Source organism: Solanum stenotomum, chromosome 1 (genome assembly GCF_019186545.1).
Source record: "Solanum stenotomum isolate F172 chromosome 1, ASM1918654v1, whole genome shotgun sequence".
Lineage (NCBI taxonomy): Eukaryota > Viridiplantae > Streptophyta > Magnoliopsida > Solanales > Solanaceae > Solanum > Solanum stenotomum.
The window spans coordinates 88,885,589-88,901,168 of NC_064282.1; the positions used below are offsets into that span (position 1 = coordinate 88,885,589).

At 36.0% G+C, this 15,580-nt stretch overlaps 1 protein-coding gene across 1 annotated transcript; it reads left to right on the forward strand.

Annotated features, from left to right (window-relative positions):
- Positions 1 to 4,522: 4,522 nt before the first annotated feature.
- On the forward strand, positions 4,523 to 5,089 carry LOC125858512 (uncharacterized). Its single transcript, XM_049538314.1, has 2 exons — positions 4,523 to 4,901; positions 4,995 to 5,089. The coding sequence occupies exons 1-2, from the start codon at positions 4,523 to 4,525 to the stop codon at positions 5,087 to 5,089; spliced, it is 474 nt and encodes a 157-aa protein (XP_049394271.1).
- The last annotated feature ends 10,491 nt before the right edge of the window (positions 5,090 to 15,580 follow it).

Consider the following 15,580-nt stretch of genomic DNA (forward strand, 5'->3'; position numbering starts at 1 on the left):
AGCATGCTTAGAATGGCTAAATTACCTTAGTCATTCTGGGGTAAAGCAGTTCGTACAACATGTTATCTTATCAATTGTAGTCCATCAGTTCCGTTGGAATTTGAAATTCCAGAGAGAGTTTGGACCAACAAAGAGATGTCTTACTCGCACCTAAAAGTGTTCGGTTGTAAAGCTTTTGCACATGTACCGAAGGAGCAGAGAACCAAGCTAGATGATAAATCAGTTCCCTGTATATTCATCGGTTATGGAGATGAAGAGTTTAGGTACAGACTGTGGGATCATGTAAAGAAAAAGGTCATCAGAAGCAGAGATGTAATTTTTTGAGAAAGTGAAGTTGGAACTGTTGATGATCTATCTGAAGGCCAAGAAAAAGAACGGTACAATCCCTAATCTTATTACTATTCATTTTACTTCTAACCATCCCATAAATGCAGAAAATACAATCCCTGAAGTTGCTGAACATGAAGAGCAAGCTAATGAGATTGTTGAGCAGGGGGAGCAACTTGGATATTCAGGTGGGTCCTGCAGAATTCAACGTCGAGTTCCAGGTGTTGGATATCAACACCAGTTACAACCTGCTTCTGGGCAGAACATTCATTCATATGGATGGGGCTGTGCCGTCTACCCTTCACCTACTAATGAAATTTGTTTGGAAGGACCATGAATTGGTCATTTATGGTGGAGCTAGTAAATGCCACCGGTGATGACTTAGCTCTACAGCCTCCTATGCCTTTCGTGTACAAGATGATTGCTACCGTCATGCTCCAGAATGGTTTTGAACCAGGTTTCGGATTGGGGAATAACTTTCAAGGAATCGTCGAGCCTATCCAAATTCTCACCAAAAGAGTAAAGTTTGGTTTGGGGAATGTCCCCACAGATGCTGACGAAGCAGAAATGAAGAACAAGAGTATTTATCAAGCATTGGCCAGGCCAATTCCTCATCTGTACCAGTCATTTCCAGTACGAGAAAATGTCAACGATGTTGGTCTCGGGGAAGGAATCTGGGGCCTTTTTGGGGAGCTTGATGCGGTCATCGAGGAAGAGGCTGGGACATTAGGCATCCGTGATGCAGAGCCTGATGAGCGATTGTAGAACTGGTCCTCCATACCACTCCTGATTTCCCGCACATCTGGGTAGAAAAGATATGTGTCTTTGTTTATTTTAAAATCGGTGGTAGTTCGGAAGAGGCCCGAGACCCACCCTTTATGCAATTGTTATTTGTTTGAAGCTTTTAAATTCCCTTGTGATGTTTAGAAAGGCAAAATGACCCTCGGCCATGGCCAAAGTTTATGCTTGACTTTTAATTTAAATGAAAAGCCTTTTTTATTGAAATTTTTTTTATTTATCTGTTTATATTTTACTTTTCTAACTTTGTATGTTTATGATTTCAGTAATAATAATTTAAAACCTGTCAATGTCATGTCATGTCATGAACCGAGTGAAAAAAATGAGGCAGGTAATGATGAGTGCGAGGAATATGAAGAAGAAAATGAGGTACCCAAACATATTGCTGAGGAGTTTCAATAATTCGAGAATCAACACAACCAAATCTTGAAGAAACTGAAACTGTGAATCTCGGAGATGAGGAATGTGTCAAAGAAGTCAGAATCAGTGTCCATCTGACTGAAGCCCAAAAGAGAGGCCTGATTCGTTTGCTCAGGGAGTATATTGATGTATTTTCCTGGCTTTATAAAGACATGCCATGGCTGAGCACGAATATGGTGTCCCACAAGTTGTCGATCAATCCAGATTTCAATCCAGTAAAACAAAAGACTCGGAAGTTCAAGCCTGAGTTGAGTTTGAAGATCAAAGAGGAGATTACAAAGCAGATCGAGTCCCAAGTAGTGGAAGTGACGCGGTATCCGACTTGATTAGCTAATGTTGTTCCGATTGCCAAGAAAGACGAAAAAATCATAATTTGTGTTGACTACAGAGATCTCAACAAAGCTAGCCCGAAAGATAATTTTCCATTGCCAAACATTCACATCCTCATTGATAACTGCGCTAAGCATGAGATGTAGTCATTTGTGGATTGTTATGCGGGTTACCACCAGATCCTGATGGACGAAGAAGATGTAGAAAACACAGCTTTCATCACGCCTTAGGGTGTATATCATTATCGGGTGATGCCTTTTAGTCTCAAGAATGCCGGTGCTACTTATATGAGGGTTATGACAACCATATTTCACGATATGATTCACAAGGAGATCGAGGTGTATGTAGATGATGTCATAATCAAGTCCCGCAAGAGTTCGGATCACTAGACTCACTTGAGGAAGTTCTTTGATCGCTTGCGCTGATACAATTTGAAGTTAAATCCCATCAAATGTGCTTTTGGAGTGCCAGCTGGCAAGTTGTTGGGATTTATAGTCAGCAGGAGGGGCATTGAGCTTGACTCTTCCAAGATCAAGGCGATCCAGGAATTACCTCCTCCGAAGACCAAGAAAGAGATGATGAGTTTTTTAGGAAGGTTGAACTACATCAACCGGTTCATAGCTCAATCCACCGTGGTGTGCGAGCTCATCTTTAAGTTATTGAAAAAAGATGCCTCGACCAAGTGGACCGGAGAATGTCAAACTGCTTTTGATGCCATCAAAAACTATTTGTCCAATCCGCCGGTGTTGGTCCCTCCGCGAGAGAGGAGTCTGTTATTGCTATATTTGTCTGTCTCAGATAATGCATTAGGATGCGTGCTTGGTCAACATGACGAAACTGGGAAGAAAGAGCGAGCCATTTATTACTTGAGCAAAAAGTTCAGTCCATATGAGGCTCGTTACACTCTTTTGGAGAGAACATGTTGTGCTTTGACTTGGATCGCTCAAAAGTTGAGACATTATTTGTCTTCTTATACCACATACCTTATTTCCAGGATGGACCCGTTGAAGTATATTTTCCAGAAAGCAATGCCGACCGGGAAGTTGGCTAAATGACAAATACTTTTGAGTGAATTTGACATTGTGTACGTGACTCAGAAGGTGATAAAGGCACAAGCCTTAGCCGATCATCTTGCAGAGAATCCAGTTGATGAGGAGTATGAACCACTCAAGACTTATTTTCCTGACGAGGAAGTTTCATTTGTGGGTGAAGATAATTCTGAAGCGTACCCCGGATGGAGAGCATTCTTTGATGGAGCGGCGAATCATCAAGGGAAAAGTATCGGAGCAGTCTTAGTGTCAGAATCTGGTCAACACTATCCTATGGCGGCTAAACTCCTATTTGATTGCATGAACAACATGGCAGAATACGAAGCTTGCATCCTCTGTCTGAAGATGGCAACTGATATGAACGTTCACGAGCTGTTGGTTATCGGAGATTCAGATCTGCTAATTCACCAGGATCAAGGAGAATGGGCCGTAAAGAACCCAAAGATCACGTCGTATGTGCAGTATATACGAAAGTTGTGCAAGAGATTTCGCAAGATTGAATTCAGGAACACTCCCAGGACACAGAATGAGTTGGCCGATGCTCTCGCCACCATTGCCTCAATGATTAAACATTCAGATACAAGTTATATTGATCCCTTAGATATAGAGGTAAAAGAGCAACCTGTTCATTGTTCACATGTTGAAGTAGAACCAGATGGTTTGCCTTGGTATTTTGACATCAAAAGGTATTTAGAGACCGGAACTTATCCTGAGAATGCAACGTTCAACCAGAAGAAGTCGATACGCCGTATTGCCCTCAATTTCTTTGCAAGTGGGGAAATCCTTTATAGGAGGACTCCAGATTTAGGTCTTCTCGGATGTGTTAATGCTAGTGAAGCTGCAAAGCTTCTTGAATAGATACATACAGGAGTTTGTGGTACTCATATGAATGGGCTCACTTTAGCGAGAAAGATCCTCCAAGCCGGTTATTTTTGGATGACTATGGAATATGATTGCTGCANCTGAGAATGCAACGTTCAACTAGAAGAAGTCGATACGCCGTATGGCCCTCAATTTCTTTGCAAGTGGGGAAATCCTTTATAGGAGGACTCCAGATTTAGGTCTTCTCAGATGTGTTAATGCTAGTGAAGCTGCAAAGCTTCTTGAATAGATACATGCTGGAGTTTGTGGTACTCATATGAATGGGCTCACTTTAGCGAGGAAGATCCTCCGAGCTGGTTATTTTTGGATGACTATGGAACATGATTGCTGCAAGTTTGTGCAGAAATGTCATAAATGTCAAGTGCATGGAGATTTGATTCAAGTCCCGCCTCATGAACTCAATGCTATGAGTTTACCTTGGTCGTTTGTAGCTTGGGGTATAGATGTCATTGGTCCAATAGAGCCAGCCACCTCTAACGGACACAGATTCATTTTGGTTGCTATTGACTACTTCACCAAGTGGGTGGAAGCAGCTCATACAAGTCGGTGACCAAGAAAGTTGTAGCTTATTTTGTTCGCAACAATTTGATATGTAGGTTCAGTGTACCAGAGTCTATCATTACTGATAATTGAGCGAATCTCAATAGTCACTTGATGAGAGAGATATGTGAACAATTCAATATTACTCATTGAATTCGACCCCCTATCGTTCCCAAATGAATGGAGCTGTAGAAGCCACTAGCAAGAACATAAAGAAGATTCTAAGGAAAATGATTGACAATCATAGAGGTTGGCACGAGATGTTGCCATATGCTTTGTTGGGTTACAGAACGACTGTCAGGACATCGATTGGAGCTACTCCATACTTATTAGTATATGGAATAGAAGCAGTCATACCTACGGAAGTTGAGATACCTTCATTAAGAATCATCCAAGAAGCTGAATTGAGTGATGCAGATTGGATTCGCAGGCAGATTGATCAGTTAACATTGATTGATGAGAAGAGAATGGTTGTTGTTTGTCATGGTCAACTTTATCAACAGAGAATGATTCGTGCTTTCCACAAAAGAGTAAGAGTCAAAATATTTGAAGTGGGTCAGTTGGTTCTCAAACGCATTTTTCCTCATCAAGCTGAGTACAAAGGGAAATTTGCACCAAATTGACAAGGACCCTACATGGTTCGCAAAGTGTTATCCGAAGGAGCTTTAGTCCTGTCGGAGATGGATGGCATCGAATGGCCAAAATCGATCAACTCAGATGCTGTCAAGAGATACTATGTGTAAAACTTCAGTTTGTATTTATGTTATTTCCTTATAATCGTTCTATTTGCTTGTAATTGCTTTGTTTAGAATCAATCCCTTTGTAATGAACTACGTCTGATCTGAATTCTCAAGAATGAGATACGTAGGCGGCCTATGTCGGCCTTGGTCACCCCTTTATCCCTTTTTAGTATTTTTTTTGTATTTGAATTACGTCTGACCTGAATTCTCAAGAATGAGATACGTAGGCGGCCTGTGACGGCCTCGGTCATCCCTTTATCCCTCTTTAAATATTTCCTTCTGTATTTGAACTACGTTTGACCTGATTCTTGCCTCGATGGGATACGTAGGCGCTACAAGGGTTCGGTCATGTCTCCCGTAAGATTTCTATTTTTCTTTACGATAGAAATTGGGATAGAATTTTTGAGAGGGACTCAAAAATTCTCTAGAAGAAGATCTCTCCAACAATGTCGAGACTGAAGTTACTTTGAAATTTGCAACTGGGACAGAATTTTTGAGAGGATCTCAAAAATTCCATGGTTTGTTCATCAATAGTAAAGATAAGCCAAGTCAGTTAACTGGGACAGAAATTTTTTAGGATGACCTTAAAAATTCAACAAGGTTCATCAACAGTTTAGAGCAACTTTGAATACCTCCCAGCAAATGATCACATAGACCTCGAGTCATCAATCTCAAAGACCTTCGATAAAGCTTAGCATGACATGACACTTGGCAGTGACCTTTTTCAAACATTACTTTTGAAAATATGTTTTCCTTAAAAACTTTTCCTTCATGTTTCAATTATTTCTGCATGAAAATATTTTGTCTTATCTATCAAGAAGCGGGAGATCGCAGAAATCAACTGGAGATAGCAAGACAAGAAGCAGACAACCGAAGAGATCGACACAAATCAATTCATTTTTAAAACTAACAATTTTTTCTGTGGGTACACTATAGGTTCGCCTCAAAATCAACATATTCCACCATTTAATGAATATGGAGGAGTCAAAAGAGCGAAGAGCTCCCCAAAATTGACAATTTTTTCTGTGGATGCAGAAAATATTTTACGCTTCTTATATCAAAGATTTTGGAACATGAATAACATTATTTCATTCAATTCCCAGCAAAGCGAGGATCATAATGAACATTGTGACTATGTTCGGAGATGGAACAAACGAAAACCACGAAGAGAGCAATATTATTATTTTCCAACAGCTAGAGACACCTGGAAGACGTTTATCTGCATTATATTATCAAATATGATAATATTCTTACCCTGAAAGTTATTTATATTGTATTGTCGAATGAGACGATACCACTACCCGGAGAGTTATTTATATCGTATTGTCAAATAAGATGATACCACTACTCTAAGGTTCATTTTATTTATATTGTCGAATGAGACGATATCACTACTCAGAGAGTCATTTATATCGTATTGTCAAATAAGATGATACCACTACTCCGAGGGTCATTTTATTTATATTGTCGATTGAGATGATATCGTCATCCAAAAGATACCCAGAAGATCATCTATGTTGCTCGGTGAAGTATTATCTTCATTTGGTATCAGGGAGGCATCATCAAAAGCTTCATGCATTGTGGGAAAAACGTCATGCATTGCAGAAAAAAGGCCATGCATTGCGAGAAAATTTGCATGCATAGCAAGAGGAAAATGTCATGCATCGCGGAGAAGTCATGCATAACAAGAGAAAAAATTCATGCATCGCAGAGAAGATCCATGCATCGCGAGAAAAGATTCACGCATTGCAAGAGAAGATCCATGCATCGCGGGAAAAAGATTCATGCATTGCAAGAGAAGATTCATGCATCGCGAGAAAAGATTCACGCATTGCAAGAGAAGATCCATGCATCGCGGGAATAAGATTCATGCATTGCAAGAGAAAATTCATGCATCGCAGGAAAAGATTCATGCATTGCAAGAGAAGATTCATGCTTCGCGGGAAAAGATTCATGCATTGCAAGAGAAGATTCATGCATCGTAGGGAAAAGATTCATGCATCGCAAGAAAAAGAGATTCATGCATTGCAAGAAAAGATTAATACATTGCAAGAGAAGATTCATTCATTGCGGAAAAAAAATTCATGCATCGCGGGAAAGGAATTCATACCTCGCAAGAGAAGGATTCATGCATAGCAAGAGAAGGAGTTATACATCGCAAGAGAAAGATTTACCTATCACAAGAGAATCAACATCCATTACATCATTTTCTTCGTAAAGACGACATCAAGAGAACTATCAACATATTACATCAGTCTATTTAACTACTTTGACATCAAAGGAAGAGTACATTAAAGATCATATTGTAAATATGAGACACAAGCCTTATTTGCTTCACGTCAAACCCGATAGAATTGACGTCAAATGTTCAAGGAGAACAATTAAGTGTCAACACGGTAAAAGACACTGTTTCCCATTTGAATTGCATTTTTATGCTAATAAGTTTTATCTCAGTCTTTGTCGAGAGCATCCGAAAGGATGAATTCTCCAAAACAAACCACAGGTGCGGACGACATCAAAAGGATGCAGCACAACGTGGAACTTTTTCTTAGCAGTGAACTGGGACATAGTCCAAAGAGGAGTGCCAAACTCTTAGGACGCGAGCAAAGGAGCAACTTCCACCATAGTCAAACCACACCCCTATCAGAAGGCATGTGGGTTTTTCTTTAGGTTTCCTGGTTTCAGTTTCGCATCCAGAAAATTTTGGTCTCTACCAGAAGTAGCTTTCTAATCTGAGTGACAATGCACCAAGAGCTTTGGAAATTATGTTCTTGTAAGTTCTTAATTATGGGTGTGAAGCGCACCATAATCATCATTTTTCATACTCGACTTACTTTGTCACTCCTCCTGAACCAAAGGTTATCTTGCATAAGAGATTTCCTTTTCAACTGATTGAGTCGAACTACAAGCAGTCTGATTCCCTAGGTCGAGGGATATGTAAGCGGGCTCAATGTTGAAAACTCGGTTGTATTCGAACATTCGCCCTTAAATCTTATTTCTGAGCACTCTGATTCCTCCATAATTCGGTATCATGATGGCTTTTGAATTCTTTCAAAATCGTGCGTGAGATCAAGCGTACCAAACTACAAGTGGCCTGAGTTCTCATACAGTCTGAGATATGTAGGAAACTCATTTTCAAGGTTCGGCCATAATTTCTATAGTCCGTACCAAATCGCTTTTTCCCCAAAGATGAAGATGTGGTTGGCCAAAATTGGATTAGTCAATTTCATTTTCCTCGAATTTCTTGTATCAATCCAAGTCAAACGAGGGACATTTGTTGACACCCAATTTTGACCGTCCCCGATAATAATTAATTTCTGACCTTCTTAATTTTTCAAACGATTCGGAATAATTAGCTTTATATAATTCAAATTAGTTTCAAGGTCATTTTAAGTACTTTCAATCGATCTTTACAGTTTTTTCAATAATAACTATACTTCATGTAATTATATATGTATTTAGTATATCTTACATTTTGAAAATCATAGCGAAAGAGTTCTACATTTATTAAATTAAGCATTCTAAATTAGTTTGTATTTAAATCAATTATGTTATAAGTAAGTTAATTATTTTATTTCGTTAATATTGAGAAGTTCGTTAGCTAATTATAGTGATTCGTCTTATTTAAAAATTACTAGCCAAATTTATCCCAATTAATTCGATTTGGCTACATCTTTAATCTCCGATAGGCTATAATTTAAATCATATGGTCAAAGCCTCATCTAATTCTCACAAATTTAAGTTGCCTTTACCCTTGACCCATCTTAAAAGACCAAATTTTGGGTTGAATTCCAACTTCCAGCAGCCCGATTCCATTTTCCAGCCCACTGTTCTTATTTCTCAATCAGCCAACACCTTTCCAATCCAGCAGCCCACCACGTCGACCCATATCTCCCCCGACCCGGCCCAATCTTCCTCAAAAGAAACCCCAGAACCTTTCCAACGTTCACAGCAGTCCAAACAACAACCCACAGCAGATGAACAACAGTGTTGTTCCAGTCTTGAGCTTCTGCAAAAACCGTCCATGCAGCTGCGGGATCACGCCACATCGAGCAGCAAGGACAATGGAGTTGATCCCAGCCGCCCATCTCCCCTTTCCTCTTTCGGAATGGGCAGAAGTCTCGAAAAAGTTTGTCTCCCTTTAATGGTGAAAAGATATTTGGAGTTTTGAATTTCGAATGGGCCCTTTGAATTCGACTTTTTTATCCATTTCCCTCCAAGGTCGGAACCCTAGTATCCTTCTATATAACCCACTACTATTTTGTTAAGAGAAAGGGGGACTTTTTGAGAAAAGTGGAGAGATTTTTGGAGTTGGGAAATTTTTACCAAGGGCATCAAAAAATAATTAATACCTACTAAATATATTTCAAGGAAAACAGAGGAGGGATCCTTTTTTTTGTGTTTTGGGTTTGACATTCTTGCCCAAACTTCTTGGCTATTGTTCGTGTTTGGATTTCGCGTGGTGAAGGTCGTCGTTCCAGCTCGGCCTGTTCTAGTCGTTGCCCCCGAATAGGTAACATTCCCATTCTTACCTCTTATTCCGTCTTAGCAAATCGTGTGTTGTTTATTACTGTCAGATGATTATTTTCTTTGAAATTCCATGTGTGGATTTATAGCTTGTCGTACCCTTTTAATGTGGTTTGAATACTTGGGTTTGTTATATTCCTGGCATGACGTTGACATTTGATGACTCGAGATGCATTCTTTTAATTTTTCCTCGATCCTATTTATTGTAATCTTGGTTCCTTAGTGTATGAGTTTCTTGTTTGAGCTCCCATCTCTTTCATTGAAATAAGCTTAATTCTAGATGATGGTGTGGATGTATTTGGCTGTCATTTGCTTACTGTTAATCAGGCCATGTATATTTTGAGAGTGTTGGCAGTTAGTCGAAAACTAATTTCATTTTTTTTTGTGGTTCTAGTCTCCTATTCTTAAGCTACTCCTTTTTTTTTAGAATCCAAAATGTGAGTCGGGTCATGAAATTTAGAGTTCGATTTTTCTTCTTTCACTCTTGTCCCGCGTGTGTCTATCCCCGTTGAGTGGGTTATTTCATAACTTGAATCTAGGGACCACTCATCCATAGTCAATCATAACTTTTAGAGTCATTTTTTCAAGTCATTGTTTCTTTGTTCTTTAGACCTTCCCTAGGTATCAAGGTTCCAAAGATATGGCTATAGATTTTTATTTTTTTTGTGAATAGGTCTGCCAGTAGTGTAACTGTCATAGCATTTCTTATCCAAGTTGAGAGTATTTAATTTATGCAAATGGTATACTTGTGTTGTTTCTTTAAAAAGTTCATTTACCTAATGTTGAGTTATTTTTATTTTTTCTCTAAGTTCTTTTATCACTCTTTAATAATTAATGTCTAGTTAATTTTGCTTACTCTAAAAAGATTCCTAAATTTGTTAAATTTGTGGCCATCTGTAATGTTAAGTCCATTGTGCACTTTGTGAAACATAAAGGGTTTGATTCAGTCCAAACACTATAGTAATTTGCTTTGATAATACTTCTCTATGTTAAGGTCTTTGGTGTATATATTTTGTTTTTATTTTATTTTATTTTCTTCTCTTTATATCATAGCAGTGTTGGTTTATGTTTATTCCCCCCTAATCCTTGTGTTTTCTTTTTTCATGTGCAATTCTCTTGTATGAGTCCATCGGACTCCCCCTTTTGCATCGTGTTGGGTTAATCAACCCAACATTCTCTTGAGTTGGACTTGGCAAAAGATCATATTAGGGAAGCTAAAATATAGTCCCGAAAACTAATGTACAAGTTCTGAAAGCAGGCTGATATACAACTTGTATAGACTAAGTATACATATACAATTCAAAATGCGGAAATACTAGGCTTAAATTTGAAATACAGGTTGGAGGCGTCAGCAAGGGTCGTATACAGTTGGTATACAGTTCAATATACAGAAAAGGGGTCAAAACGTGGCCTATATACGACAATATACACCCAATGTATACAGGGAGCCACATGAACGAAAATGGGCCAAAGCCCAATTTTCTTTGCACAGCAGGTCCAGGAAGTCAATGGGTTGAAACCCATTATTTATAGCTGGCCCATGATGGTGGGCAAAGTGGTAGACTTAGGACAGGTGGGCCAAAAGCCCAATTTAATTGGATTTGGGTCAAAATCCAACTCTAATTATTTCCTTTCCCTCCTTTACTTATTTTATTTGTATTTGACTAACACTTTGATTTTCTTATGGTTCAATTTAATTAAATTCCCGAGGAGGGTCATTTCATTTTATTTTCCAAATTAAAGTATATATATTTTAGTACTTGGCTCCTATTTTAATGTTAGTTTGGTCATTACTTAAATTATTCCCCTTTAGAAAAATTTCCCCTTGATTTATTTCCCCTTAAGATAATTAAATGACAATAATGAGTTCTTTTACTTAGTTAAAATTTCAAAATTAGTCAAAATCATTTTTAGTTAAATCGCCAGTCAACCGCGAGTTAGCGGGCATTCCGAGGGCCTAACACCTTCTCGGAATGTACATTGAACTTCGAACCCTTTTATTTTCAATTGATTTTATCTGTTTAAATCTTTTGAAAGCTTTAAGTTTTTTCTTGATTTTTTACTAAAAAATTAAGTGGCGACTCTGTTTTTTTTTTTTTGAAATTTGATTTCTCTTAAATCATAAGTTTAATCGATTTTTTGAAAACTTAGTCATTTTTCTTTTATTTATATTTTTTGAGTAAAATAATAAGAATGGTTAACACTAGAGTTTTATTGTTATTGAAATTTATTAAAAGAAAAATGTTGTTTTGTCTCTATGAATAATGGTACAAAAAAAAAGGGCTCGGCTGGGAAGAGGAGTGTACCATGAGAGAAATTTTGAACATTTTGTTTCATGGGAAAGTGTTGTGCTGTACCAATTACCAATAAACTGTAAAAGGAAAAGAATAAAGATAAGTAAAATAAATTTGGGTTGGCTGTTTTAAAAAAAATTTAGATGGGTTTGTATTTTAGCTCATTTAATTAATGACATGAACTATTACTGTTCGCCATGTGTACACGGTGGTATGTTAAAATCAGATATGTTTTTCGTTTAAAAATAATGACATGGATGAGCACTTTTACTGTTGAACGATGCATAAATGAACCCAATTTTTAATAGATGATATAAATAGTCCTATTTTCAAAATTCGATAGTATATTTAATAATGTTTTTCCCTATTTCTTATTAAATTCTGTATCAAATTAAACTAAATCAAAGTAAAACGAAATAGATATATTCATATTCGTCTAAATTACTAACACAATTTCCTAATGAAAAGGAGTATATATAAGTTGAATACTACTCAGTGACCACAACAACACAACCGTGCGTGGTAGGTAGAAGCAGCAAAAGTGAATCTAGAATATTAGAGAATTTTATTATTGGATTCATTACATTTTGTGATTTTTCACACATAAAATTTCAATAGTTCACATCAAAAGTATTAGGTTCAAATCGACGACCATGTTACTTTTGAATGTAATATTCGCCGGAAAACTACCGACTACCCGGCGCATTTGTAGAGATGCTACCTTTAGCCTCAATGAGGTGGCGGTGGTGAAGAACCTTCCTACTTCCGTGAACAATGTTAGGAAAATGATATCGAATGATCATTTCATCAGTAAAAACATTACTAAACCTAAAATGATGAATATTGTGGTACTCCAACAAAGGCAAATCAAACCGTCCGCCTATTTGAAGTGTTGACAGTATATTTTTGATACTTCTAATTTTCCCATCGTTGAAAGTAAGTCGTTGAGGAATATCGAGAATTTGAGTAGGAAAGGCCATGGCTTCTTGATATACACCAAGGAGCAACATAGAAAGGAACAAGGCAAAGAAGGAGGGAGCCATTAAAACTTAATTTAATTTGAAGAATAAAAAGATCATATAGTCGATAAATTAATTTTGCATGAATGTACGTGTTAGTGTAGGTCAATTTATAGTATTCACAAGAGATAGTTAGGTAGCTATAAAGTCATATTTTGACTTAAGCTCTATGTTATGGCTTATGCTATGTCTTGTTTAATATTATCTTGTTTTTGTGATCAAATAAAAAGAATTATCTTGTTTTGTTCTCGAAGTAGGCCACACTAGATATATGTGCGGTGGTTGTTTTTTGATGAACTTGAGAAGAATTGAAACAATTCAAAGGAGCCAGTACTGTTGTCTGTGTGTAGGGCCATCCCCTTCTTGTAGGGGCACTAAGGTCTAACAAAATTTTGAGATGTTTCGATTTAATGAGTTATTTCCTGTTAAAGCATCTATTATCATGATAAAATACTTATCAATCATTATTTATTAAAAAACATGCAAAATTCAAAGTGGAGAAGCAAATGTGAATTGAATGCAAATTGAATATCAACCACTGTTTTAATCTAATGACACAATATATGAATCTATAATGAATTTATAATTAAGTGGATAAGAATTTCCACACGGTATTATTCTTAAAAGCAATGGATATATTCAGATTAAAAATTTAAAAAGTCAACCTAATACCTGTAATATCTCTAATAATAGGAGGGTAAAAGTTTGCATGTTAATTAAGTCAATAATAATAATAGGAGGGTCAAAGTTTTTTAAAACTCTCTTCATTAAGAAATTACTATACATAATTAAAATTATTTATATGTACCGTTCAGCTTCTTCATATTTGAATATCCATAATAAATATCTTAATTTCGTCACTGATCCATAAAAATCAATGGTTTTTACGAGAGTGACTAAAATATTCAACATTAAGGAATAGTGAACAAATAGAAGAATTCTAAATGACTAAAACTAGAAAAAAAAATGGGGGTGGGGGGGGGGGGGGGGGTGAATTCAGGGTGAGGGTGGAGTAAAAAAATAAAAAAAATTGAAGTTGAAATATATTTTTTAAAAATAAGCTTTAAATTTATTTTTTTTCAACAAAAAAAAATGTAATATGAAATTGGAGCAAAGTTTTGGAAAATGTTTTCCTTAAGGGAAGTCATTTTTCTTAAATTTGAGGAATATGAGTTGATTTGGAAAACATTTTACCCAACCAAACATGCCAAACACACCCTTAGACATAAAACTTTCGCGGTACCGGATAATTTGAATTGGAAAAAAAGAAAAGAAAAGATAAATGTGTTAGAAATTTAAAGAAAAGGGAAAATTCAGAGTCAACAAACTTATCATGGATATATATTGATTTTATATATTCCTCTAAATAGAGAAATTCCATATTGTATATCTACGTTTGTAATTTAAAGGATAGGAAATGATTAAAAATACTGCTGTCTATAAATAAATAAAAGTTAATAGAGAAAATTTTCATTTATAAGGAGTGGTTTGGTGAATGTACGGTCCAAAATCAAATTAAAATCGATAATTTGAACCAAATGCTATTGGATTGTTTGTTTAACACTTTTAGATTATTATTTTTACCAAGTTATAAATCTGTAATGATTTTTATCATTTCTTTTCTGAACAGATTATAATCCAAATAATTATAATTTTACTTTTGGGTATATATAGTTACTTGACCTTAAAGATTGTGCTAAGTATACTTCTACTTGTTCAACTTATAAGCTTTAATAGGCATAAGTGTCCGTGCTAGCACGGGCCCAATATCTATTATTTTTTGTTTTACTTTATGTGACATAAATAGAATTTAGAAAGTCAATTAAATTTTAATATGAATTTTTAAATATTGTAAGTTGTTACTTATTGTAATTTATAGTATTTTTTTTACGTAATTTTTAAATAATACATGTTGCTTCTCTTCTTCCAACTAGTACATTTAGAATTTCAAGAGTCAATCAAATATGTTGTTAATTATTGAGATTTACAAGGTAGTTTCCAAATCAAATAATACTTTGTCTCTAATTACTGGTCCACTTTTCCTTTTTAAATTGTTGCTAATTACTTGTTCATTTTGACAAATCAAGAAATGACAAAAAAATTTCACCTATTATACCCTCAAGTAATTACTTTGAAAAAGGTAGAACTTTTTGAAAACCTCAAGTTTTTAATTCATCCACTTCATAATTAATGACGGTAAAATGGTAAACTCACTATGTCAATAATTATTTTCTTAATAGGTGTGTCAATTTAAAAGTGGACAAGTAATTTAAAGACAGAGGGAGTACATATTACTTCTTTTGTTCCATTTTATGTGACACAGATAGATTAATTTTATGAATCAATTGATTTTTTTTTATAACCAATCGAATTTTTTGTATGATTTTAAAAAAATATTTTAAGTTGTCAATCACCATGATTTATAGTATTTTTTACGTAATTTTTAAATATATAAAAAATTTAAAAATAAGACATATAAATTAAAACGAAAGAAAAAAAATTAATATATGTGAAGCTGCCACTTATATATTAGTAGGGGATATATTTAGCCTGTCACTGCAGAGGTGGAGGTAGGTGGGAGTTCATGGGTTCGGACAAACCCATTAGCTTTTCCGTAGACCTTATATTTGTACTAGAAAATTAAGTAATTATAT